The 24,530-nt window shown below is 37.2% G+C and overlaps 1 protein-coding gene across 2 annotated transcripts in view; it reads right to left on the bottom strand.

Annotated features, from left to right (window-relative positions):
- The window catches only part of LOC104341011 (solute carrier family 12 member 7), a 69,783-nt gene that overhangs the window by 25,333 nt on the left and 19,920 nt on the right, over window positions 1–24,530 (bottom strand). For both annotated transcript variants that reach the window (XM_086468461.1, XM_086468462.1), the window contains exons 3-12: window positions 22,393–22,515; window positions 19,919–20,065; window positions 19,034–19,088; window positions 16,810–16,940; window positions 12,705–12,946; window positions 10,031–10,242; window positions 6,012–6,179; window positions 4,533–4,631; window positions 3,810–3,867; window positions 1,910–2,084 (exon numbers count right to left, since the gene is read on the bottom strand). In XM_086468461.1, coding sequence (XP_086324587.1) covers window positions 1,910–2,084; window positions 3,810–3,867; window positions 4,533–4,631; window positions 6,012–6,179; window positions 10,031–10,242; window positions 12,705–12,946; window positions 16,810–16,940; window positions 19,034–19,088; window positions 19,919–20,065; window positions 22,393–22,515 — 1,410 coding nt within the window. The remainder of the gene's footprint in view (window positions 1–1,909; window positions 2,085–3,809; window positions 3,868–4,532; window positions 4,632–6,011; window positions 6,180–10,030; window positions 10,243–12,704; window positions 12,947–16,809; window positions 16,941–19,033; window positions 19,089–19,918; window positions 20,066–22,392; window positions 22,516–24,530) is intronic.

Below are 24,530 nucleotides of genomic sequence, written 5' to 3'. Positions count from 1 at the left end.
CCCCTTCAAACATCCTGCTTCTCCTGGATTCCCTTTCCCTCACTTCCCAAACCACAAATTTTTTCCTTTCAATTCTTCACTTCTTTCAAATCTAACCCTGATAAGTCAGAATCATACTGTCACCCTCTCACCAAGTACCAAATTTTTACTTCAGTCAGAAGTGAGTTTTTTCATTTGTGTCTCAATACAACCAAGCATTTACAATTTATTGTGTTACAAACCCTTCCCACAAGTCAAACTCCATCAGGATTCTATCCTCCGACCCCAGCACACTTAGCATTATTTACTTAGTGTATAGACTGAGAAAAAAAGCTGGGAACAGCAGGACGAACTGCCTTTAAAGAAAAAAACACCACCAAAAAACAACACACAAAAAGAAGACCCACTGCTCCAAAGCCACTAGCATTATCTCTACCATTTTGATTTGCTTCTCAGCTGTTCCAACCATCTCCTCTAACCCATTCTCTGTGCACTCCTTCCCCCTCACACAAGTCCTCTTCTTTCTTATTTTCCCTTTCCCACATATTCTGCACACCTCCCTTCCCCTCAGATGTTCCCCCCGCTCCCCAACCCCACTCAAATTTGCCAACTAACCCATCATTCATAACAGTCCTAGGCACACCTCAGCTGAGGTATTTTCTCCTCAAGTCATACATCAATGTGTTGGCTTGTTGTAGCCTTTCCCCAAACTCAGGAACCAAACTAAGCTGCTGCTACTCTATACATAGCCCTCACTGAAGACAGATTATAGGTATCTCTGAATAGTCTTAAGTTATTCACCAAGAGTAATAGCCCATTTTTAACATAACACACTACACCAACCTCAGATGTGAGAGACTGACCTAGAGCATACACCTGATCAAGACTCCAGAGGGTAAAGTAGGGAATACTCAAACATAAGTTTGGCCACATAACTTGGGTATCAAAATAATGATATAAACCTCCCAAAGAGACACATAAAAGCAGGTGCTCCAAATCATCCTCAAGACTCTCTCCATACAGAACAGCCTATTTTCCTAAATTCAGCCCTAGCCACCTTCAGTGTCTGTGCTATCTGCAACTTCTTTCTGCGCGCTAGATTTGACAGCCATTCCCCAAACAGTCATAGCTCCTCAGACATAATCCTGTTTTATGTACTTGAACCTGTTCTTGGTACATTATCATCATGCTCTGCCAGCTATTCTTTACAATCTGAGGTAAGCTCTTAAACTCCAAACTTCACCACAGAAATCACAGCTTTGCTCTCTAGACATTATAATCTTTTGGAATTTTATTTATTTGTTTTTTAGCTCAAGTCTAATTGTCTAGTTTTTGCAGATGCAGTCCAGCAATTGTGTTAAATATCTTCCAGCAAGAGTTCTCTTATTTCCTTCTGTTTTCCAGCTCCCTTACTCACTTCCTTTGAGGAAAAATCCAATTTATTTTTAAAACATGCACAGGGATGTCAGAACAATCTTAATGTTTCGGAATCATCTTTGTTGACTTCATTTAGCTTGCAAAAATAAATAAAAATTAGAACTGTATCTCTACAATACGGGAAGTATCATGCAGTTCCACAGTCAGATTAAGCCAACTGTTCACAAGTGCAAGTTGTAAGCACAACCTGGAGCCAAGAAATTCAGTTATTAGTTGCTTCTTAGTTCATTTATTTCCATTTACAGAAGATTTGTATTCTGAGTTTTGAACCACTAACTTTTATGTTTAAGAACTAAAGTAATTAAGCTGCATTGCACAGAAATATCCAAGTTCAAATTTTATCCTACAATAACTTGACCCATTATTGTACACACTTAGAACTGAGTTCCAAATCTTTTCCTCACAGTTCTACAAGAATAACAGAAACAATACTTTTTTTGTCAAAATATAAGCCATATTTGAAGTACGGTAAAGAAAAAAAAAAAAATCTCACTTGAATGAATGGTACAATGCCATCTCTTGCAATTGCCTGCAACAGACGGGGTGCACCAGTGAGACTCTGAAGACCAGCACCACATGTTGAAAAGAACGAACCTATCACAATAACCCATGGCGAAGGCCAGGCCAGTGTACCAACGACTAGATTTCCATTAACTGCTTCTCCAAACCTTAGGGAAGGGGTGGGGGAGAGAAAAAGAAAAAAAAAGAAATCTGTAAGCATTAAAATAACTTTTACTATAGCTTCAACACCCACGTTTCAATCTTTTTGGACTACAGCACTTTTCAACAATAAACACCGTGTCACAGTACACATGGCAGGATTTCCCAGCCAATAAATTTCTCGTTGTTCTGCTGTTTTAAAGAAAACATAATTGATTCATTATAAGTGCTGCCTCTAAACAGACATGCAGCAGTTACCAGGTCTTGGCAAACTTTAGAGGATGACCAGCAAAAGTATTTACATAGCAACCCTTAGGCCCTTCCAACTGCTAGGAACTAATCCCAGATGTCTATTCTACAAGTAATACAGGTATACCCTGGGGCATAAACAGGAGATTAGCAAAACAAAGTACCAGCCTTTCCTTTTAGTAGTGTGACACTGACTTATGGGCAAGTAAAAAGAGAAACTACTAGACACACTATTTCAAGCTATCCACATACTCTGACTGTCATGCTACCTGCTGCAATTTTTAAATGGCTATGGTAAACAAAGGGGTGGAAGTCAGGAAGAAGCACTTTCATTACAATGGGAGCGTCCCATCAAATGCCACTGCCTTTTTTTGGTAAGATAATTAACTTTACATTCATTTACGGACATCTTGGGTAACCTAGAAAAAAGATTCTTCCCCTCCCTGCTTCAATCTGATGTTTTAGTTTTAAAAGCAAGTAAAATTTTTGTAGTTCACCTTAGTTTTGTTTAGTAAGCAGCCAAAAAAAAAAAAAAAAAAAGCCATTTTAAGACTATCTACACTGATAGCATAATTCCACCCCCAATATTTTCAGGCTTTTCAAAATAAACACCAGAGAAAAGAAAAGGTTACAGACTATGAAAAATTATGTGCTTTATCTCTTTTCAGACCTGCTCTTAAGTGGGGTAAAGAAACATAGTAATCAGGTTAATATAACAAGTCAGTGTTCAAATTCTTGCATATCCCCAAGCTTGGATGTATGGCTACAGACTACTTTCAGTAGATAGAAAAAGGGGAAACCGCACACTTTAAAAATACAGGAGGAACCCATAATCATGCTTCTATGATATTTATACAGCTGCACATTCATTTTTCATTCAAACTCTAATGCATGTGTTTTAATTAAACACAAGGTAGGAACAACTTGAAAAGATGGAAGACAAACTGCAAGAGGTACAACCTGCTTTTTCCCCATGGCAGATATGACAATCCGTAACAAAAAAAGCCGCCCCAAAACAGTCTTTAAACCAGATCAAAATCCATACGTTTTACTGTTACACTGGATGTCAGCCAAACAAGAACTGGCAGCAGTGTAAATGAATGAACATGGAGTCAATCTTGCTACAAGGCATCCTGCTCCAGTGACAGATCACCCACACTCACAGCTTGCAGAATTCCACATCCCCCAGTAAATTTCAAATATGTTACTTTAAAAAATGTCAGTTTATAGATATTGGCTCTGTCAATAGACAGGGACAGTTCCACTTCATTTATCTCAGATTCTGCTTCTTGAAGGGATACAGCCTGATAACCTGACCAGTTTTTGCAGCCACCTCAGTTTAAAAGATAGATTAAAACTGTAGAAAATGTCTAAGCAAAAGAACACACCACAGATATTTTCCAGAACAGCTATTAATAAATCCTATTAACATAACCCATGATCATGCATACTTCCTATAAAATTAAAAGTTGAATATGACTTACTTATCTCTTAATATCACACCTTCTATACAGGCACCGAACAACACTATACAGGAGAGATCTATTACTGAGACTGAAGGAAGATTACACTATAAATCATATGTACAGAGAGAAAAAAAAACACACAGCATTTTTCACCTAGAGATGAAACGAAAGTGTCCATGATAATGAAGAGTGCATGGGGGAGTTACTGTTTTGTTTGTTCTGGTTGGGTTTTTTTTTTTTAATTCTTCCCTCCTACAACTTTTTAGTTCATGTTCTCTAAGACTGCATTAGATGTACAGGTGATTTGTGAAGCATTGAAAGCAGCCAGTTCATACAGCATGCAGCAGAACAGACATGTTCTCATACAAATAAGCTTTTGTGTCTTCTAAGTATTGAAGGACTAAGTTCCTATTGCTGGTATTTTCCACTAGTTATGCTGAGTGTAACAACAATAGCATTATGCTTCAGCTGGCAGATCGCTAAAACCTCTATATCACTTAACTAAAAACTTCAACTGTATCTTGAAAGTTGAAGCACTAGTAGAATATAGAATATATATTTAAAAAATTTTATATGCAAATGAAATTTATATTTTAGACAAATATAAAGTAGTTCTTTTCAATTTAGATTTCATTCATTCTATATTCAGGCAACTCTAATGACTTTTCAATAAAAAAACTACACTGTTGTAACTACAGAATGCACAATAGAAAAAAAAAAAAATCACAGCATAAAGGATACAAATAAAAGACGTAGTTGAAATAGCCAAAATTGTTCCAGTAGGAATAGATTTCTGAGCATCCTTAAGATCTCCAGATCTGTTTGAACCTGCCATAATACCTTAAAGAGAGACCAAATTTATATGTCATAAAAACAATTAATATTAACTCCATGTAAATAACTAATAGAATAAGAACATTTAACTTTAAGCCTCATTTAACACATCATTACCAACAGAGCAGGCATATTGTAATCTTGCACAAATCCTCAATTTATACTTTCATTTTATTCAGAAACTTGTGTTACCACCCATTGGTGACTGAACAAATTCCAGAAAGTTCAGGAAAGAGACAGATTTAAAAACTGAAAGAATTGTTTTCCAAATATAACTTCACAATTGCTCTTTAAGTGGGAAAATATACAGGAGTTGCAAAATGTTGGGGACGCATGTTATAAACTAATGTGGATTTAGCAGTTTTAGCTACTGTGACCAAATGCACTAGCTTTCTATTAAACAGACCATACATAATAAGGTACACAAGCAAATCAATAAACTAAATAAAAATATAGAAAAAAGGGAAAGGAGCAGGCAGGAAGTACAAGAAGAATGGTTAGGAAGTCACATGTACACACCCATGTTTGACCAACAAGAGAACAAAAATATTTTCTAGCACGTATTGTGACAGGATAGAAAAATCATACAATAACTGACTAATTCTACCATCTCCTAGAATTGCCCTGACCACTGCTGGAGGCAAAACGTGGAAGCTAATATCAAGACATTCTAGTGCAAAAGCATTGTCAAACTCCATGCAATGAAACACTAACTGCAGGCTCAGATATGATGAGATGTTAAAGAGCCTGAAGTAGAGAAATGAGAGCCAAGAATACGAAGTGATGTCTCTGCCTGCTATTCTACTAGCAAACACTGCTGCAACTTCTTACCAGAGTTCTGTTCTGTTACTTGATACTACAATTGCCTGAGCTGGGACTTAAGAAAAATGTCTCTGGTTATTTCAGTCAAATGTGATGTGAGAGAAGTCATATACAACTGATCTAACCTTTAAGCTTGACAAACAAGTCTCTACCAGTTACAGTTGCAAAAAATATGAGACATTTAAACAAATCACAGGTGGTTCACGGATTGAATATTTGAAACCATCTTAACACTCAATTGTTCTCTCATGCATTTGAAGATTAAATTATTATAAAGGTATGCATCTTACTTTGGATAAGCATTTGGCAACATATGGAGCTTTTGTTTTCTTCCAGACATAGAAAATTACACTTAAACTGATTCCTTGTTTAAATCCTATAACCTCCTAAAATAACCAGCCACATCTCTCTAGCACCAGAAAGTTTTAGGTACATAAAACTTGGACACATAGACTAGAAATATCAGTGTCATCAATAAACATTTTCACACACACATACACACAATAATCTTTTTTCAGCTGTAAATACACATCCTCACTCAAGAAAAATAGTTGTATCTACTACCTGTCACAGACGGGAAATAAATCCCCACAAGCATTGTGAAGTAGGTCATGATGTCTGTAAAAACATAAGGGAGTCCACCCATTTTTGTCTCTTCTGATCCAGCAACTGATGGCTGATCTTTTTTTTCAACTATTGATCCTTTTTCTGAATAGGTACTCCACAGATTATCTGTGAAGGGGGAAAATAAGAGCCAGAGTCATCTCTCTGTTTCAGGATATTAAGTAGTGAGAATGCAATAGTCTTATGAATTAGATGGCTTTTCTTACACAAAAATCATGGTATTTCACAACATTTCCTTTTAAAGCCAAGAATGCAGCAGCAATTTGGTCAATACCAATTATAACTGGTGGACATGCCCACTATATGCCAGCAGAAATGCAGTAATGTATGGGATGCATTATACAAGATTTTATCTTCTATTAAGGAAAGATTAAGTTATAGAATTAAATACTAACATATTGGTAGACCACTTACATTGCACAGACATATCGATATATTATCAGGATGTATTGTGAAAAAAAAAATAAGGAACTATTCTAGGTTCAGGAAACCTTGGCATATATTCATCTCTCATATTTTGAGAGGCAGGTCAAAAAAAGAAATGCTACTTAGCAGTAACTTGAGTTCTTTGAGACCTGCTGTACAGAATAACCCTGAACAACAGTTCAGGACTCAGCTGTTTGTGGTAAAGGTATTCCACATAGCAACAAAAGCAGAGTAACCAGACTTCAGAAGATAACTGATAAGCAAAAAAACAAAGCAAGCAAGAGAGCAGAATGTGGCTCAAGTTCCCCAAACTAAGGAAGCTTGTTTGATGAAGACTGACAGGTCAAAGAACCAGTAGCTTCTGAGAGCTTACGTTTGTGGAAACACTGTTTGTGCCCCTTGACAAGATGGTAAGAACATTCAGCACTGATTCTTATTTTAAAAACGAGAAAAGTTGTCCTACCACGTGTGAGGAAACAAAGCAGATGCTCTCCCTCCCTGTCAAAAACTCAAAGGATTTTACACCACAGAAATAAACAGTTCCCACAGACTGCTAGGATGATGGACCTGATAGCAAGTTTTCAGCCATCCAGTACACCCTAATCCCTTAAGCACAGTATTCTAAGCCTTCACAACAGCACAAGGTTACCTGGAGCACAACAGGAGATTGACTCTGAATCTCTCTAAGTGGCCAAAGACAGGGTACTTGCAGCCAGATTTGTAACAGAAATATTGCACACAACTGGTAAGCATATATGGAAGCATGCATGAGAAACGTTAAGACAGAGCAGAACAAAGATTAAAACGAAAGTAAGTACCAATTGCTACAGTTCTATGTGTGTTAGTTCATTCAAATGAAGAGTTACAAAGTGATCTAGAGATAAGACCAAAGCCATAAAAAGAACAGTTAAGGACACAAAAGAACCATAAACTTCAGGAATTTCAGCAAAGATTTGAGAAGTGATATAAAACAAGGCATGATTTCCAAATTAGCATCCACTCCTTACAGAGCATAAAAAGAAAGTCCAAAAATCAGTTTGTCATTGCCCATCAAAAGCACGAAATACTTAATGAGGACTCGACAGCCTGTGTCCTTTATTCAATGTGACACAGAAGTGACAATGGCCTGAGCAGTCAAATGCATACAGCTCTAGTCGTGGAAGCGTGCATGCCAGCAAGCAGGTTAAATCAGCTCAGAGACTTTGTAAAATAAAAAAAAAACAACCCACACACAAAAACCAAAACACTTGCCCCTTTCATAAGATGTCACGCAGAGCTTTGATACATTAATTTCCTATGCTCATTTTCCCCAAAGTGATAATCCAATCAGACTTGAAAGCTAGGGTGAGGAAAAAGGGTCACTTTTTAGAAGAGTCCAGACATTTGTGTGGAGGTAGGTTTCCCTTCTAGGATCATTCCTGGGTTGCTGAGGCTCCTCTAGCAACATTTGGGGACACACAAACGAGATCAGGTAGAACATACCTGACACAACAATATGCTATGTTAAGCAGAGCGATGTTGATGAAAGTATTTGTAGAATTATTTCATTATTGTTAGGGCTGCGTTCATGGCCACGTTCGGTCAGCTATTTGTAGAATGATTTATTAATGTTAGGACAAGATTCATGGAAGGTGTGTAAGAGATGCATACTTACTGTACACAAGCGCCCAGTAAATGGTGTGAGGACTTTACACACGTCTCCTGAGACCCCCAGGCATGATATTCAAATATTCCTGGCCACAGCTCAAGAAACTTAAATCTGCAGAGTCTGCAGCTGCAAAGTCCTCTCACAAAGCAGAACACACGCTATCAGTGGAGAAAAACCCTCCTTGAGAAATCTTTGCCAGCCAAATTCAAGCTTATATTAGGTATCAGAAGCGTGCTTAGAAAGCAGGACAGAAGATCCATTTTATTCAGTCTTTGCATTACATGACACTAGGATAACGAAATGCACTTCTACACAGCAGTGCTAATTCACAGAAACCAGAGCACATTTTTCCAGAAGCAGAAAAATTAGTACTCAGCCTGAAACCTCCAAGAATACTGAAAGACCTGAGGTGCTAACTATGAGCTTATCCAAAAATCACATTGCTACCCAAGGACTGAAGTGTGACAAACTTAAGGCCAACTTTTTAAGAGCATTTCAGAGAGATCAGGAAACTAAAGGCTCACAAGTAGCATCTGCGTATGAACAGCTGATAGCAACAACAGCAATGGATAGAAGCAGCAAACACATGGGTGTTATCTTGGAGTTCTGACAAAACCGACACCTATTCAGTTTTGGTTTCTTTTTTTTTTTCCTTGAGTTTTGAGGAATCGCGGAAGTCTCAGCACAGCTTTCATAAAAGACAGTTGTAAGAAGTATTCAAGTTCCTTAAGCGAAATGTAAATGAAGGCAACCCACTTAACTCAGTCCACCTGCATTTCCCACATTTTTGAAAGATTCCCCACCTAAGGAATCTATAGTAGCCATGGGATAAGAGGAACACTCTTCACATGGGATAAAAAATGGTTCAAAGACAGAAAACAACAGCTAAGCGTAAATATCATTGTGTAATGCAAGAAAGGCACCAGTAAGCTTCTACAAGGATCAGTAGCAGGATGTAACCCATGCTTTCCAGTACACTCAGGCTTGAAAATAGAGCTAGTAGCAAGATGAGAAAGCTTACTGGTAATACACCTTTATTCAAAGCTGTAGAAGCAAAACCAACTGCAAAGAACTACAGAAAAAACATGTCAGACTGTGACTGAACAGAATGCCAGATTCTGTGACTGAACAGAATGCCACTGATGATATTCACTACAGGTAAGCATCGAGCAACGAACACTGGAAGATGCATCTCTCACACTGAGCTTTCAGCAGACTCTCAGTTGTTGTTACAGATCTTCGCATTCTTTGTTTGTGTACAATACAATCCATTATATGTTCAAAATGACTCATGTTCAAGTGCAAGTGGAATCCCAAGCTGCCACAACTGTATATGAATGAAAACAGAAGAAAATCTATACATTTTGTAAAACGTCTCCTGTCCAAATACTAGACTGGAAGCTAGAAAGACTGCTGTTCTCCAAAACCACCACTAACTTGCTGTATCACACATTCGATAAGCCACAGGACTTAATTTCTCAATGCATCACCTGTAAATTGGAAACAAGTTCTCCCTCAGGAGAGTTTAAGAATGTATTAATGAATAGCTTATTTCAGTAAGAGTATCTGGTACACGAAAGAGCTAAACACTTAAAGTTAGCTGTGAAAAACAGTTTCCTACTTTTTTTTTCCCCCAGATAGAACAATGGCTTTTGAAAGAGTGCTTATAAAACTCTAATGATCCCCAAATTACAGCATTTCATACTAAGCTTCTAAAACCAGATGAAAGCTTTACAGCAGGAAGCACGCTCCAGGTAGCAATCTTTCACGCAAACAGATTAGAGCTAAAGCAGCAGTAACAGGCTAGACTACTATGTTACTGAACAGTTACAGGCCAAATCAATGATGTCCAAAGAGTTTGAAATCACTGGGCTTTCCCACTTACCAGTTAGAACTCCACTCATTATTCCTGGAATCCCTTGAATTTCTGTTACATTATTGAGTCTAAAGTAGTCATCACACGTAGCATTGAGCAAAGGACTATCACAGAATAGGCGCCACAAAGTTGTAGTCTTTGTTTCATTATTACTTTCAGTAAATTTGGCACAGACATCAAAGCTGCGTTTCGACAATGTACGGTTTCCAAGGAGACAGATACTATAAACAAAATAATAAAAACAGTGATCCTTCAATATTGTGTGGTGCATTAAACCATTTCTGTCCATTGGACTTCTTAATAAAGTCATTATTCGCAGTACCCATCTTATGGCCTATACTACATCTACTAAAACGGTACCTAGTCTCTGCATATAAAACTATCATCAATACTCTTTAAAACACTGATTAAACATACTTTAAGGTATTAATAGCTATTTTGCCTTCTGATTTATTCTTTGGAAATACAATCAACTCAAGCAGCTCGGCCACTAAATAACAGATATCATGATTCATTCAGTCCTACAAGAAGGGAAATTAAGTATTACTTAATATAATGATGAGCCTGACCACGAAAATACAAAAGTAAGATTAAGCAAGTATGTCATGCTCTTTTCTAGCAAATAAATATTTTATATGGACCTCAAAAATATTAAAATCCAAATGGCAGGAAATAAGCCAGTAGGGTTAAATAGTAAAATTTTAAAACATTGGTGGAAGTAAAAATTAGAAAAAAAGAAATCATGTAGCAGGAAGCAATTAACACACTCAAACGAAAGAAAGTTAGAAAACTCAGAACAGTTTGCAAAAAATAAAATTCCTAACAGCAAAGAATATTAAGGATCTAGGCACATTTCTGTACTAAGCTACACAAAATATGTTTAGGAGATATATATTCCAGGCTTGCCTAATTAATGATATCTATTATGAAGATGGAAGAACAAACATCAAATAAAACATTTGTGTTAGGCAAGTAAGTCAAAGAAATAGTGCACATAATACTTCTGAAGGAGCTCAGTTAAGAAACTGGTAAGGAACAGTAAAACCATACCACTTGGCATTAGAACAAGCATACAAGCCAAGCAAAACATCTCCCTAGTGCAATATCCTGTTTCTGACAGCAATGAAGAGTAGATGCCTGGAGAAGAGCACAGCTCACCAGTACGGCCTCAGGGTACAGCAACACATGGAAGTTGAGCAGATTTAACAGAGAGCTGCTGCTGAAGAGATCGCCTTGCCACTTGCCTTGCTCATTTTTCTTTTTAATTGCTATTGATTTGGTGACCCTGTAGCAGCAGGGTGAGTTGATTCAGCCCACAGAAGCGGCTTCCAGTCTGATTCAACTGGGAGACCATGATGTAAACTATTTTACCATCTATCTACACAACGGCCAAACCTAACAGAGGTCAGTGATGCCAACCTAACTAAACAGCTAAGTGGAAGCTGGTGGTTTTGGTAACCAGTTCACCACTAGATCAGCTTTACCATAATATAAAACCACACTTGAGTTTCTCATTTTAAGGCAGACTGGCCAAAATACGAACAATTATATTTATTAGAAGATAGCTTTTATTTCCCCCTCCCCACCCCCAAACAATAACATATCACAGTAGCAGCCACAGATAAGGTGTCCAGGAACTTGGTAATAAAGTCTTACCTATGCTACATATCCAGAGAAACCTTTCTTTACCTATACAGGTGACTACAAGACTTAAGTATTTCCCTACTGGAAATAACAGTTCCTTAGAAATTCAAGCTTTCTCCAGAAAAATGTCAGTTTTGAACACACTTATTTTTTCAATAGAAGACTTGATATCATTTTACGGTACAATCCACAAAGACTGCTTTAATGCTCAATTTGTAACACGACCATCAACTTTTCAAAGTACTATGGAATCTGTAACAATCGCACAGCAAAGAATAACTTCGGTCCTCCATAACAGACGGCACTTCGTTATAAAAGTTACCAGGCTATTCTGTTAATGTGTTTAACAGTATCATTGTTTTCCCTCCAAACAGAAAAAGATACACAACAGTGCAACTCACAGACTGATAAATGGACAAAAGAAATAATTCTTAGTGAGCTAAGAGAGGTACAAGCCAAAGGTGTTGAGAGGCAACATGCCATGTAGGACAACAGTAAAGTTTTGTTTGTTTATTTTTTTTAACAAGAAGGTAGAAAGCCTTCACAAACCAATTTAACACTGCAATGCCTCCATTTTAAGTATGGAGAAATGGAAGTTTCAAAACTTTCTTCATGACAAAGAGTTTGTAAGTATATTTCTTTCATAACTATGGTTTACAGCTACAGTGTTTTCTTTAAGTTTTTACTTTATTCTATAGGTTTTTAGTTTAATTCTTTAGATAAAGCCACTATATTTCCTGTCAGCAAAAAACACCTTCCTGTTCCTTAGGTGTGGATGGAATAACAGCCAGTAACTTTAGGTGCCAAAGAACATTTTCCAGAATATCATGTCATATTAAAAAGACTCAGACAGTTAACTCAGAATCATAAATGAGCACATAATTGCCTAAAACATATTAAACACACTATTGAAGCCAACATGCTTGTATTTTGAAGTTTAGCTTAAAACATGAAATGGTTACAGCAGCTATTCCCTCCCCCTAGTTTTTTGTTTTGTTTTTTAAATAACTCACACTACTGAAAGATCAATTGCACTTACGGAAAGTCAGGTGGGTCAAAAGCAGTCTTAATAACGCCAGCATATATGGCAATGATGGAAAGAATCACACAGGCAAGGAAGACCAGTGCAAGTTTGTTGACATACTTTACTCCCACAAAAACTACTATGGCCATCAGAATGATAATACACGTTCCATAAACTCTCATGTTGTTCAGCATAGCCTCTGTTTCTTCACCAACTTCTTCTGCTTTAAATATAGCAGCACTTGGAGAAATGTAGGTCTGCAAGAGATATGGCAAACTATCACACATCTAATAACAAACATTTTATTAAGGAATAATTTACTCGAGCTTCAAAATCTAAATTTCTATTACAATATCAGTTTTCTTCTTTCACAAACCAGTTCAACCAGATGACATAGGCATTTAGAAAGCGTGGAGGTAAAAGGAAATAGGAGGTAGGGATAAAAAAAATGTAGTTTTGAGAATGAGGTACTGCTTTTGATCCAGCTTCTTCTCTCCCCTTTAAGACTTTCCACTCCTCAAATTCACTTCTCTGCCAGACAGGAAAAAAACACTCAGGATCGAGGTGGGGTGGGGGTGTGTGACCAAGGTAGGGGGGAGCTACTGACAAAAAAAAGAAAACAAACCCAAAAAATAAACCCAAAAACTAGCTCAAACCAGATATATCCTTAGATTCATTTGAAGCATTTGCCAATTAATAATTCCATTGATTGTAACAAATTATGAAGTCAAACAAAAGCACTACAAAAAAATAAAAGTGGTTTCAGTACTATAGTCCCTGCACTATATTTCATACAATTCAAACACGGATACCTTAAACATAGTACTTTGAAAAAGGCTTTATGGCAAGTTTACCTTAAATTAAGTTGCAACAGCACAATTTAAGATTTGTGTGACAAAGCTTAGACCTATGCTAAATCAGACAATTTAAACTACTGTCATTTCAAACAGGATTCTCTTACAGATCTCCATTTCATATAATTGTGTTCTGAGTTCTACCTGACAAGAAGGTGGAAGCACAGCTTATTGCACTTACACTGATAAACGCAAATGAAAAGACAAACTCTGACCTATAGTTCCGAGACATTTGTGTACTACACCATAAAGACTTCTTTATTCCTTCTTCTAACACCTTTACAAGAAAATCTCTGCTCAGCTATTAGGGGAGTACTGGTGCTTGAGACATCTCCACTCCTTCAAAACAACTGCTAAACTGACTATCCTTAAATAATCTAACTTCTAAAAGCAGGAAGAAACTTTGAGCAGGCAGCTATCCTGATACATGCAGAATCAAAATCCAAAAATAGACATACGCAATTCTTTCCTAGAAATGTCTTTACATTTAAATTAAACTAATTAATTTTAAATTAAATTTAAATCTAGTAAATTAATATTTACTAGAATGCTAGAAGAGATGAAAATTGTCACATCACCATGAAAGAAAACAAACAAAAAAAAGGCAAAATAAAGACCTGATTACAGATAGAGTATTCACATATCACTGGAAAATCCTACATTGTGATGTTGCAGAAGTATCAGTACAGTACCTCTGTATGGAGGTAGCCCAGAAGGTTTTCTTGTGTGCTTTGTTGCCCTGCTCTTCATAGCCTTGTTGGGAAAACCACAGGCAGACAACTGATCTGCCCCTCCAAGTAATCCATGTCCCAGTGGAAGAAAAACCCAATCCAATACTTGTGCCTTGTGGCTATGTTCTGAGGTCTTCTGCCAGATATGACACCCCAAGAGGCTTTTTACTTTGAATTCCATAGCTGAACCCCATACACATTTACTAGCATTACATAAAACCAGCATGACCCTTAAGCAGGGAGAACAGTGCACCAAATCCAATCCCCAACATGACATGGTGCTCGTGTTGTTAATATAGACCAGATCTCACAAGGGAGCGGTAGTGAGTGAGGACTATCTCTAATTTCAAATCCAGGCTTTTTTGAATTTATGACGTGGTCCATAGTAAGTAACAAGAAGGAGGAATTCTGAAGTACCTCCTACGCATATCTGCACAGTCTCTGATATGATGACCAATAACTGTCTGGCCCCTCCTGGATGAGGCGAAGCCACAGTAGCTGGGCCATTGCCATATAGGCAGTCTTCCACAGCATCTTTGCTGGAATATGAAATCTCAAAGTCAGTAGTCTGAAAAGGTGGAAATGTGATAGATTCTTAATTCCTGCTTCATAGGAGATACGCCCTTTTATCGGGTAGCAGCTTTCCCCTGTGCATGTGGCAGTGCCAAGCACTGTAGAAGCTGAAAAGTTTGTGAGCGATACTGGGAAAGCTTGTCTTTCATTTGGAAGAAGAAGAGTCCTCTTAGACCTTAAGAAAACATGGCTTAAAAGGGCTTATGCCATACTTACATAGAGTAAGCAGCTCTTCCAACAGAAAGGTAAAGCCACCTAGGTGTGTTGACTGCTTACTATAAAGTAGTTGCCAGATTTAAAAATCTCAATCATGATCTCAAAACTAGAACAGTAAAATGGAAAATTAATTCCAGTAGACAGAAAGCAAGTGGAAGTTCCCCTGAAGAGCTCACTAAAAGATTCAGGTCTCAAAGGCATGCAGCTTGGGAAAAATGAAACAAGATATTTGGGGCCTACAGAAAAGGTGGGGAGGGACTCTTTAGCAGGGAGCGTAGTGATAGGATGAGGTGTAACAGTTTCAAACTGAAAGAGGGGAGATTTAGATTAGATATGAGGAAGAAGTTCTTCACCATGAGGGTGGTGAGGCACCGGCACAGGTTGCCCAGAGAAGCTGTGGCTGCCCCCTCCCTGGCAGTGTTCAAGGCCAGGCTGGATGGGGCTGGGAGCGACCTGCTCTAGTGGAAGGTGTCCCTGCCCATGGCAGAGGAGCTGGAACTAGATCATCTTCAAGGTCCCTTCCAACCCAAACCATGCTACGATTCCATATATTGAGAAGTTGCAGCAAGATCACAAAAAAAAAAAGTGTTGAAAAGACAAAGAAACAAAAGATGGGTAATACCATGAAAGCCACAGACTTGATAAAACTTAGGGTCACAAGGAAAAGAATCAAAATCATCTTGTGTTAGATGAAAGGAAAAAAATGAGTTAGAATTTATTCAGAGCTGAAAAGGGAGACTCCAAAGCAAAAAAGATAAACTGACTCTCAAGATAGAATCTTTAGGTGTTCAATTCCAAGTCTAAGGTGACCTAAAGCAAGTGCTCTGTGCATTTTTGTTTTGAAAAGGATATGAGGACATACAACACAAAAGCAGCATAATACACAGACCAAACTTTCTGTAAGTTTGCTGTGGCGCACCATGAACATATGCAAACAAACGTTTATAAAGAACAACTTAATTCCTTCACAGTTGTAAATAAACTGTTTGGGTTTTTTTTAAAAAAAAAAACTAAAATAGCTGACTTGGCATCACTAAACCCAAATGACATTTCAAGAGGCCCTGAGAATTAGAGTCTTAAATCTGCAGTCTAACATGACATTTCACTAAACACTGCACTATTTCTTGTGGCATTTTGTCATTTTTGATACAAAAGTTGTAGTTTTAAGCTGGTACAAAAATCACTGAATTAAATCTTAACATCTCACCAAACTCCGCCTGTTGATTCAGTGGTTTTTTTCCCCCACAAAATCTACTGGAATATTTCCTATTTATTTTTCATCTCCAGTTTATATCTCCAGTTTGGTCCCATACCTTTAGTTTTGGAGTTTTAGGTATGTCTTACTAAAATTAATATACTTTTCCTTGCAACTCTGTAGGTGCACAGTAGCACAGGCATAATTTATGGGACATTTGGTATTCAGAACATGTATGAAAAGGTGACAACAGATATATTGCATCTGGTACAAATGAGTAAATGTCAGTTACCAAATTCCATTTGGTGCCTACTTTAAGTAGAATAAACTTACATGAAACCACTTTTAAGTTATTATCGTATTGCTGATCAGAATTTCTTTAACTTTTTCAAATAGTCACAAGTAGACTAAGAATAAATACTGACATACTGGAAATATAGTATCAAAATATTAAAAATCACCAAACTAGAGCACATTTTAGGCCAAGCAAATTCCTCAGGCTCCTGAAACAGCCCAAATACATTTAATCTTAAAGAGAAACTAGTACTTACCAATAAAATTTCAATGGTACCAAGAATGTACATTGCTCCTGCAAAGGTCGTACCCAAGTAGAAACAAAGTCCCACTGCTCCACCAAACTCTGGCCCTAAAGATCTTGAAATCATGTAGTAAGAACCACCAGCTGTAAATTCAACCAAAAAAAAAAAAAAAAAGAGACTCCAGACCTTCAGATTAAGGATAGCAGTAGAGAACAAAACTTTGAATCATTCAATCAACATAACCAGGACAACTGCTGCATACATCTCTACTGAGATGTTCATACCAAAACTGTATTCAATGTCTGTACCAACTAGGCAGTTAGAATGTGCATTTCAAAGTGAACATCCCCATCTGCATTTTCCAGGGAACAGAAAACAAACACTAAGGAAAAAACAGGAAAATCCACAAGTTAAAAAAAAAATCTAAAAGTAAATTAGTGAAAGGATATACAGGTTTAAACAGATGTGAATCAATCTTTAGTTTCTAACCTCAAGCTGTTCACAATCAAACAATACACTGCCAGAATAATTTCTTTGAGATAGGGACAATATAGAATTTCTCACTAATACGCATTCTTTTCTGTTTCTGTACATGAAACCATTACCACTTTCACTACAGATACTTTTTTCAGTACCATTTAAAAGTGTTAAGTAGGAACTACTTCTTCTTGTCTACCCATATACTACTCACTTTGCCACTAAATTTCTCAATTTTTCTTACTCACATTTCCCATATACACGCATCATCTTTCTTTAAGTCACAAGCTACCCACCCTATTTCCACTGTACCACTTCCTTTTCAATAAGGCTGTAAGTTTCATGTTCTTTATCCAGACTTTCCCCCAACCCCCTCAAGGCATGCTCCTCCTGGCTCCCTCTGCATCTTCTCTTAAATTCATGATGTTTGTCCCACTTATGACAGAGAAAGAAAGAGGAGAGAGAGAACAGAAGTCGTCTATTTTAAATAAACATACACCAGCCTTGTATAAAATTAGTCTGCAAATAAGAAATATACTTCTAATCAAAGGGCAGAGTCTGCAACTGCTTTTCAATACGAAGAAATGAGAAACTAACAAAAAATTGGACACATCAATTCTTTTACAAAAAAAATTATGATGCATCAGGAATTCTTTTACTAAATATAACACTCTTGCATACAACTGCAAGAGACAAGATCCTGTTGCTCAGAAGGTCTCTTTCAGTCCCAGCTTCCTATCTGCGCTTTCTGCCTCCTCCATATATCCCAGCAGAAGCAGCATTTCCATAAGAAACTGGCACCATCAAAAAAATGAAAATGCAGACCTGCCTATGTGTAAGAATTGCCAACTTCAAAGATTTCTGGGGCACTCGGACATTAAGCAAAACGTTTACAATGAACTTAAAAAAACACGAGGGGGAAAAAAGAGCAGAACATTAGTTATCTGCACAACAATTAGAATAACTACATTTCACTTTAAGTATTTGAAACAAAGTTTTCTATTGTGTTTATATTTCATACATGGTACTGTATCCATGAAATGTAATTATTCTACACCCTGCCCAAGTTATAGTGTTTACATTTGCCCAACTTCTACATCAGTTCTGGAAACCCTTACTGAGCTGGAGAAGCTCTGCAAGCGAGGAATTATTTTAAACTTTATTAGGTAAACTGTTCAGACACTGGTATTATCAATCAATGTGTCGATAAACTGAAAAGGATAAGAGCATCAAAGGCTAACTGCATCTAAAAAATTGTCTTCATAATTGAAGAGAAATAAGTTCATCCATTTATCCTGAAAATTTACGGAGATGAGCATAACCTAGAGAACTTATATAGAAAAAGATTTCTGCCAGCAGACTGGCCATTATTCTTGCAGAAAACAACAAAACTAGTTCCAGTGTTTAGACATGGAGTGTAGGCAAATTCGGGGGGGGAAGGCAGCCTTATTTGTAAATTTGTAAAGAAATCTGCTTTGCATGAAGACCTGTCTCCATTAGTTTAAATTATAACATCTTATCTTTCATTCAAACAGAATCAAACAATTGCTGACAAATGTGCTACAGTTCATAATTCCCAGAGGGTCCAGTCAAAAGATTGCATCCCACCTTAAAAAGTTATTTATAAATCAGTTAGAAGAAAATATGCACTTGACAGAAAAGCATTACTTCTGATATCTCAGACTACAGTAGTTTCTTATGCCAGCTTTAAGCTTCCATCATTTGGCCATTCACAATTTAAGATAAAACTCTTCATTACCTGGAACTACACCATTTGTTGCTATTGCACTCATTGAAATGGCAGTTAGCATAGTCTGTGGAAAGATGAAATAGAGAAAATTTAAAATACTGGAAGTTTTTTGAAAGATGGGGCAAGACACTGATCAAATGAAACTACGATTTTTTAAGTTTTTTTGGGGGTGGTTTTTTTGTTTGGTTTTGGTTGGGGCTTTGTTTGGGTTTTTGTTGTTGTTGTTGTTGTTTGGCTGTTTTATTTTATTTTTTTAGTAAGATGTTGCAGCAACCAAAACCAATCATATCTTTTGTTAGGGATATCCATGTAAATTAAGTACTAAATTTTTCAGTAAAAGATTCGGTTAATTTAGACGTCCGAGAGTCTTTTAAAAGACCTGTAAGAATACAGACCACCGAATATACTTAAAAGATAATGTTTGTTACTCCAATTGAATAACAGTGATAAACTGATCAAGTGCCATTGTTATCACAGTGTCCTCTATTAGTGTCTCACATTCAGAATTATTAATTTATGGATATAAAGTTGTGGATTGATTTGTAGTGTATATTTCAGTTTGTTCTGAAGTTTTGAAAAGCAGAACAGCTCAGATCTCAATGTAGATCATTAAATAGTCACTAAAACCTGATCTAATAAAATCCATATAATACTTTGAACAAAAGCTTGCTGTGATCAACTCAAAAGAAACTCCACACAGGCTAGAATGACACATGACACTCAGCGCATACATACATACACACACACACGCTATCTACCTATACCCCATGTGTCTCAGTTGCACTGATACTTAACCATTATGGAGAAATCTTTCTCTGCTACTCATATATTAGAAGGCAGCAGTACTCTTATAACAGAAGGTTTGGCTGGTAGTAAAGAAGGTGGTTAACTTACACAAGCACAACACATGAACACGATGATGAAAGACTCAAGAACTCCAGCTGTACCCACAATCCATGTTAAACGTAGGAAAAGGATGACTCCCAAGATGTTTTGCAAGCAGGGCAGGTACACACCAATAAAAGTGCCCATACGTGGAACCTGGAAATGAAGTCAGAACATTAATTCCTTTGCACTAAACAATTTATGTCCATGAACACTTCCTTCCGCAAACATCACAAATGCTCCACAAACAAATGCCAAGTGAAACTGAATGGTAGATCCAGGGTGTCCAGCTTTGTAAATATTCATAGGCTGTTTATGCAGAAAGATTCCTGAAGACAGAAAACTACTTGTGATAGCAAACCCTATTGTTCCACAGGAGTTAAGATGTAACCTTGAAAGGGGCAGGATGCCCCTTTATCTCTTTATCACAAACCTTTACAAACTTTCTTCCGAAATACCAAACTATGATTGAAGAGAAATTACTGCCATAATCAAAATACCAAATACACTCTGCAAAAAGTTGATCATCAATTGCCCTGCAGCTGGCCCACAAAATGATATTCAACATTGTATATTCGTTTGTACTTTTGATACGCTGGTCATGGGTCAAGGCACACAAAGCATTCAGGGTCATCTTTAAAGTTCCAGCCTTCTACACTTAGGAAGAAATCAGGCCTTGAAACACTCAACTTGGAAGCAACAGTTACATACAGCAGGTTTCCAGATACAGAAGCTCTTAAAACACAACTCAGGCTGCGAAAACCAGCAATCCATTTAAATATGCAGGCATTGGTGCTTTACAAGTTAAGAAAATTATTAAGAAAAGACTAAGTTTCCAAGTACTTATAAGGAACCATGGAATGCAGTTTTGACTATAATCAATGCTACTGTCTCAATTATGCCATTAAAAATGGTATTCTGCCAGGCTACTACTTAATCAGCACTTTATTTCAGACGTGGAACTGAAAAATGCATAGAATTTGTGTTTTCAGGCCACCAGATGGTGCTTAGAGGTGAAGTGCAAGCGAGGACACAGCACTCATTTGCTTAGGCAGTTCCAGCAGTACTAACTCTACTGCTTTAACAAAATCCTCTGCACAGAGGACAGGCATCACAAAAGAGTGTTGAGTTGATCAGTGTTGGTTTCCTCATATCTCAAGCTGTATCTTCAAATGAGAAGAAACAAATACAGAACAAGCACAATGAGACAAACAAAAAACCCACCCCCCAAACAAATGCAGGATAAGCAAAAAGCTAAAACAAACAGCCAGACTTTATTCCTCACCCTTGCCCATTGTCCTGGTACCAACTTCCTACACTAGTCAAGCCCCAATGCAAGCAGTTCTACTGCAAATATTCAGGGGCCATTCCATAAATCTCCCTTCCAGTCAAGCGAGCTCCAATTCTAACCTCACTTTCAAGCACCTTTTCATCTCTGTTTTTTTCTGCTATGCGCCCATTTCCTTTTATTCATTCTCAGGTGCTTCTCGTCTTTTCTCCATAGCTTAGCACACAAACTCAGCAGCAGCACCACTTCTACACAAAGATAGTGGCTCCCAGTACTCTTCTTTTCCCAGTATCTACCCTAAATTTCAGTCACCATGCTCAACCAGTTCCAGATCATCATCCCTCCTTGCCCGGGAGTTTTTGTACACTGTCAGGTCACGTGTTTTTGATCCAACCTTTCGCCTTCTGAAACAGCTCCCTGGTGACAGAGGGATCAATCCAACATCTCATAGCAGATTCCCACTGTTGCATATGTTCCATTTCTACAGAGGCCTAGAGAGGCTCTTTGGGTATCCAGTAGACAACCCTTGAAGAATTCAGTTGCTGTCTTCTAGCAAGTGAGTTTAGGGATGTGCCAAACAGAGTCTTTGCATTTCCTTCCCCCCATCCCACAGATAAGTATCATATTTTTGAGGTATGCATCAAGATGTTTTCTTGAATGTGTCCATTAAGTTTTAAAAATACTCTGACACAAACAGGCGAGCTACTCAAAAACAAACAAGAGAGGTACTCGAAAATTGCTACCATGTTAACAGGAACAAGTATGCTTATGGATTTAAAAGAGTGACCTGTTCCATGTCAAGCTTTCCTTAAATTTCAACTTTATCCAACAAAAATGTATTCATAAACCAGCTGAAAAAAAAAACATACTGCATCCTCACTAGACGTTGACAGAAGGTGCTGATGCTTACACAAGGACAGAAGAAAGAAGAAAACAAAGGAAGAGAAAACTAGGTGCACTGTGTTTTAGGTTCTACCTTTGCACACATTTTATCTAGGGTTTTTATAGCAAGGTCTTGCTAAAAACACGCTAACAAGGACACTGAATTAATACAAGTCCTACTGCAAATGCTTTAATTTTAAATAGACTATTACAAATCTCACTCCTGTTTTTATGCGTCCGCATATTTTCAAGTTGAAAAATGCTCCTCTTTGTGGCTAGCTTTGTCTCAATAACTTATGAAAAGTTTAAATACCTTGACTTCCTTTCGCTTGCTGTCTTCATCTGCTTCATGTTCCACCACACCTTGAGTTAGATTAGTGTAGTTTGCTAGTTTATTAAGAAGAGATGACACCATGGGATTACTATCCATTTCTTCCTGTTGGGATTTTAAGAATATCGCATTTATTAAACAGGTTTTTTTAAATCCATTATTTTATGATACGACTTCAAACACATACTCAACAGGTCACCCCTGATTCACCCAAATCCAAAAGTTAGCATAACAAGATACCAGTCAGCTTTCAATCAACGAGAGTTCTAAATCTTTCTAGAAGTTTAACACTACATGGCTATCTTGCAACATTTCTTTCAATTTTTTTAAATTTTTTTTTTTACATTATCTTACAATATACAGCTTGTACAGCTGGAATACAAGGGAAATCTAGAGAAGGGCCATTGTTAATTATAAAAATCTATTCCTATGTCAATACAGTTTTTAGGGGATTGTACTGGCAGGGTCAAGTCATCATGGTGTTTTTCCAGCATGTTGCTTCTGTCTAGAGAGTGGCCTCAAACGATTCTCTCTAGCACCAAGATGCCCAAGGATACTACTGTTGCAGTCTTCTACATTTTATCTTAAGCCATGCATACTACTTCCAAAGTATTCATTTGTTGAAAACACAGGCACATACACATATCATATGTAGTATTACTTGACACAGAAGTCAGACCACCATTCTTTAGCCAATTATCTGCTACAAAACAAAAACATGCTAAAACAAACAATAAAATCCAGGAGAAGCACATGCAATAGGAGGATTCCAAGAAAAATCAGAACCAGAGAATTCAATCAAGTACGCAAAATCAAATATTGGAAGGAAGACAAGAGATCAGGATTGCAAACAGAAAGCCAAGAGCTAAGGCATCTCTGCCTGAGGCATTAGGTCATGATAATCATGGTTATAATAGGCAAACGTCTTTGTAACAGTTTATAAAAAAAATTCAAACACAAGACAGCTGAAAACATGAGAAGAATAAGATTTTAAGAAACATACTATGAAACACATATACTACCAAAAAAGATTCACCACTACAACAGCAACGGTGACGAAGTCACTAGAAGGCTTTTGAGGCAACACTGTAACAGCATCATCTACAATCTGAGAGGTGTAGAAGATAGTCATGTTACACCATCAGCTGAGGATTTAATGTCAGCCACTATTCAAATAACTGATGCAAACACATATTCAAATGAGATTAGGGACCGAATGCAATTTAATCAACACTGAGGAATAAAACAGCTAATTTGAACAACAGGAAGTTTTGGACATTGCTTTATGGAACAGAGCTTGAAGGAGAGAAATTCAGCTGACAGAACTCCTCTACCATGGTTTCTGTCAAAAGTTTGTAGGAAATTCCATACATGGCAAACAGACAATTAATGACCAACATTACTTTCATCCTTAGCACAGTCTTCTCTAAGACTGAGTGAAAAATAGTAAAGATAGATTATTTGGGTCATGCACAAAGAGGGAACTGAAAGATCATATCCTCTGTGCAAAGACACTTGAAAGGAAGAAGAGAGCAGCATAAGAGGATGACGAAAAATAGTGGGTAGAATGCAACAGGAAGATGGCAAAGCAAACAGTGTTGGAAGGATCTTGTTTACTGTTAACAGCAAGCATCAAAGCAAGACCAGTCGATGTTGCTAGAGCAGAACTTAGGTTAAACTTCACTAAAAGTACTATTTCATTGCAGAAGTGGCACTTGAATGTACCACATCTCACACTTTTTTTCCTGTAAATGATTGCCATCATTCAGTGAATTAAACAGGTATTGAACTTGTACTATAAATTAGATGTTTATATTAGAAAGTAGATATGGTATGCTCTACACTGTAATTGGATAATATAACTAAGTCATGGCCTATATCACAGCTCGTTTTATAGTTCTGCTGCTTTAAGAGAAGCCTCTGTTTCCCCTGTTCAACATAATATATTTGCTAATCCTTTTAAAACTGGATACTGCTTTGTTAAAACCACTAGATTTAGCTTTCAGCAGCTTCCTCTAACAAGAATTTCTAGATCCTAGCTCAAAAATTCGAAATGCAGGAAGGTTTATTTCATGTCTTCACATCAATGCATATCAGAATTTACTGTTCCTGTCCACACA

The sequence above is a fragment of the Leptosomus discolor genome, chromosome 7 (assembly GCF_034619465.1).
Source record: "Leptosomus discolor isolate bLepDis1 chromosome 7, bLepDis1.hap2, whole genome shotgun sequence".
NCBI classification, from domain to species: Eukaryota; Metazoa; Chordata; class Aves; order Leptosomiformes; family Leptosomidae; genus Leptosomus; species Leptosomus discolor.
Note: the sequence above shows the minus strand (reverse complement) of the source record. Positions and strands in the feature narration are given on the sequence as shown.